At 42.4% G+C, this 3,907-nt stretch overlaps 1 protein-coding gene across 1 annotated transcript; it reads right to left on the minus strand.

The window, feature by feature from the left end:
- Positions 1-935: 935 nt before the first annotated feature.
- On the minus strand, positions 936-2,915 carry LOC102963251 (transmembrane epididymal protein 1-like). Its single transcript, XM_015543794.2, has one exon. The coding sequence runs from the start codon at positions 2,073-2,075 to the stop codon at positions 1,302-1,304; it is 774 nt and encodes a 257-aa protein (XP_015399280.2). The 5' UTR covers positions 2,076-2,915; the 3' UTR covers positions 936-1,301.
- Between the last annotated feature and the right edge of the window lie 992 nt (positions 2,916-3,907).

Consider the following 3,907-nt stretch of genomic DNA (forward strand, 5'->3'; position numbering starts at 1 on the left):
TAGAAGGATGATGACCCCCTAGAACCCCTGCCTCAGCCTCACTCTGTCCTAAGCCTGGATATTATAGCCATGACCAAGAGTAAGGGAAGCTTGACATATTCTTCATATCCTGGGGTGGCAGGGAAAGAAGCATAACGGGTGTCATAAAGACATTCTTTTGCAAGTTGCCAACAATTTAACTTTACTACTCAGAATTCGACCTCCCTTGACACTCAGATATAGCATTATGTGACATAGCTAAATGTCTGGCTACCTTGAGCCAGTTTTTAACCCTTTGAGGTTTTAGATTATCATCTATGAACCTACATGATAAGACAGTTGTGAGGATCAAAAAGAAAATTTCATGGAATAAATAAGCCATTGAATTCTCCTACATGTAAGAGCCAGAAAGGATTGGCTCCAGGTGAGTCTGCTACTTGGAAATTGATTGAGGTGTGTACAGAGCAATGGGCTGATTGCTGATCTACCCAGGGAGAAGAATCTGACAGACTCTACACTCGGGGAGACCGATCGATAAATTCTGGAAGCACATGAGTCCTTTTGAGACCTCACTCTATGCAAGGTGTTGCTCTGTTCTGATAGACCCTGCAGAAGAAATTGCCTTCAAGGATTGTGGTGGTGTTACCATGGCATCACATATGTCCTAACTCCTCAAAATGCATACATTAAATCTGTGTGATTGTTTTTATATTAAGTATATCTCATTAAAGCTGAAAATACAGGATTTCTTTGATAAATCATAACCTAAGGAAAGAATTAAACAATAGTTCTCTGAGTTATTTATAGTGAAAATAACAGTTTAGATTTAGTATGGGTATTGAAGAGAGAAAGGGTGAGGAGGTGGTTATTATCATAGGTAAATTATTATGATGTACTAAATGTAACTAGGGCTCAGTATGCTCTGGGATGGGTGAGGATATTTATAAAGACCCAAAGACAGGATATAGTACATTTATTTTCATGCTCTCCTGGGAGGGATGTGAAGAATACAGAGACGAGCAAGGCAAGCAGAATGCCTTGGTTGGAGTTGAGGAGAGAGTAGGGAGGTGGGGGAAATAGTTGGGAAGCTGAGAATGAAGGTCATAGTCACATATCTCTTGTGTTTCATTTGTCTTGCCTCTGCACCCTGCTTAGCAAATGAGACTAAGAAAAGCCAGAAGGGGTGAAGGGTATGCCCATCCCAGCAGAGTCTGTTGCCTCAGTCATCTTCTCTGACACCTGCACTTCCCACAACTTCTCTTCCAGGTACTCCAGAATGTGCAGGTGACAGAAACCATTCCTGGCTTACCCAGGTTCAAACATCAACAAATGTAACAATACCACAAAAAAGAGAAGCCATAGACCCAGATCATCAAAATGGCAATGGAAGCCACATGCCAGCAGAAGAAGGTGGTGACAAATATAATGTTGTTTTTGTCATCATCCATCCATTTATAACCAGAAATTGGTTTGTACAGCATAAAGCCTATCTGAATCAGCCAAGAGCCTGTCATCATATAAAAAAAGGCCTTCATCACCCAGAGTTGCAGCATATCAGGGGCCCACAGCTCTGCGATCACCACCAACGCCAGCAGGAATATGGCCTGAGTGAGCAGGATGTGAGACTGCAGCTCCACACCTTCTGAGTCCTGCATGTGAGACACCATCAGAGGCAGAAACAGAAACATGCCCAGGGCTTGGGCACCTTGCTCCAGAGCAGCACACCTCTGGGGTAGCACGTTCTGGCTCACCACATCTACACACCCGCTCAGGAAGAAGGTCATATATAGAGTGAGATGCTGCCACTGTTTGCGGTACAAAAAGTTTCTCTGATGATATATCTTGCTGATGAGTACAAACTGTCCATGTATGTTATGCAGCTCTTGAACTACTAAAATGCAGGCACTTAATATCTTCACCAGCCCAACATAGTGTATTTGTCTCAGCCTTGCCCATCTTCCTTTGCTCCAGGGATGGCGTGGCAGATACTGGACAGGGTAGTTGCATATCAAGGCCCTGGAAACTAGTCGTGCATGATAAAGTCCATAGAAGAAGAGAGACAGTCCGGGGTACAAATGACCTTCAAAGCCTCCCATGGGACTGAAGGTAGGTCTGACCAAAAGCAGAGACAAGCAGCTCAGAAATGGTCGCCTCAGGTTCTAGAGTGTGGAGGGAGCTTCCTGAAGTCTACTTATATCCTCTCTCCAGCTCATTGCATCTACATACAGAGGGGAAATGGTTTTGGAGGAAACCCAAATTTACGGTGGGGTGGGTGTCATGGTTTCCGTTCTGGTCTTCTGCTCTGGTTCATTGACAGCTAACCATCCATTGCCAATGAAATAAGCATATTCGCCATCACAATGCCTGGGCATCTGCAGTTCTTGGAGATTATGCTAAAGGCCCCCCTTGCCTCTCTTACTTGTCCTTGATGTTCCTTACTTCCCTCTCAAAGTCACAGAACATAAGAAAGAACTGAGAGAAAGCATGGAGAATACACAATGTCTGGCATATCTCTTAAGACTCCTCGCATATAATCTCGTATAATTACTAGGTATAAATAAATGTATTCTCACAGGCATAAACAGTCTTAAGAGTCACAAGTAAACCTACACAATACCCAACTACTCTGATGTTATTTGAGGATTACCAGAACGATATTCACTCCTGAGAATCTCCTGCTGATCTCCAGATCAGAAATGACATGCCACCACCTGAGATTCTTTCCTTTGGGCTGAAGCAATGTTTTTCCAAGTTAAAATGCAGGTGAATAGGTTCTACTCAGAGGTACTGATTCTGAATTTCTTGGGGTTGGTGTCTTGTAATAAGCATTCCAAGAAACGTTCCCAGGTAGTTCTTAGGCACATTAAATTTTGAGGATCACTGAGTAAAATGTAGGTACTGGTAAGAAAGAAGATCTTATTGAGGTGCCTGGCTGGCTCAACCAGTTAGTGTCTGACTTCAGGTCAGGTCATGATCTCACAATTCAGTGTTCGACCCCAGCAACAGGCTCTGTGCTGACAGCTCAGAGCCTGGACCCTGCTTCAGATCCTGTGTGCTTCTCTCTCTCATTTTGCCTGTCTCCAGCTTGTGCTTTGTCTCTCTCTGTCTCTCAAAAATAAATAATCATTAAAAGTTTTTTTTTAAAAAAGAAAGAAGATCCTATTAAGCTAGTAACCTTAGTGTGAATTAGCCATCAAATATTTTCTCTCATGAAATAAGCATTTAGTTAGAATGTAATGGTCATATTACCCTTCATGACAGTCAATCAAGTACAAGAATGTCTCAAGTTAAATTTGTGTCATATTGCTCCTATGTATTTCCATTTTGGTTTATTTATTGGTAAATTCTCTTTTGTTCCTACTATCAATGGATCTTCCATTTTATTTGATCAGTTTTACAAATACAAAAAACTATAATTTTATATTGATCTTCATATTAATCGTCTTGTTGCATGTAGCTACTGCTCTTACTAATTTTCAAATGATTTTATATAATCATGTTATCTTCAGTAATGAAAAAATAATCTCCTCTTATATATACTTTTGTCTTTTCTAATTGCCTTTTCCAATTGCATTAGCATGATAGAATTCTATTGTTGTTTTAACTATGAAATCTCCTGGGAAGTGTCTCCTCAAGCCCTGGGGGTTTAGTGGGAGCTATCATTTTCTGATAAATCCTGCTTTCCCAGTCACAAGTCAGACAAGGGACGAGCCCCTAATCCAGTGAGGCTAATCTAAACCCTTCAGCAAAAATTTTTTTAATCAGGGGCGCCTGGGTGGCGCAGTCGGTTAAGCGTCCGACTTCACCCAGGTCACGATCTCGCGGTCCGTGAGTTCGAGCCCCGCGTCAGGCTCTGGGCTGATGGCTCGGAGCCTGGAGCCTGTTTCCGATTCTGTGTCTCCCTCTCTCTCTGACCCTCCCCCGTTCA

Source organism: Panthera tigris, chromosome F3 (assembly GCF_018350195.1).
Source record: "Panthera tigris isolate Pti1 chromosome F3, P.tigris_Pti1_mat1.1, whole genome shotgun sequence".
NCBI lineage: Eukaryota > Metazoa > Chordata > Mammalia > Carnivora > Felidae > Panthera > Panthera tigris.

Coding starts and splice junctions, on each gene's coding strand:
- LOC102963251 (XM_015543794.2), bottom strand. CDS start 2,075: ATGGGAGGCTTTGAAGGTCATTTGTACCCCGGACTGTCTCTCTTCTTC.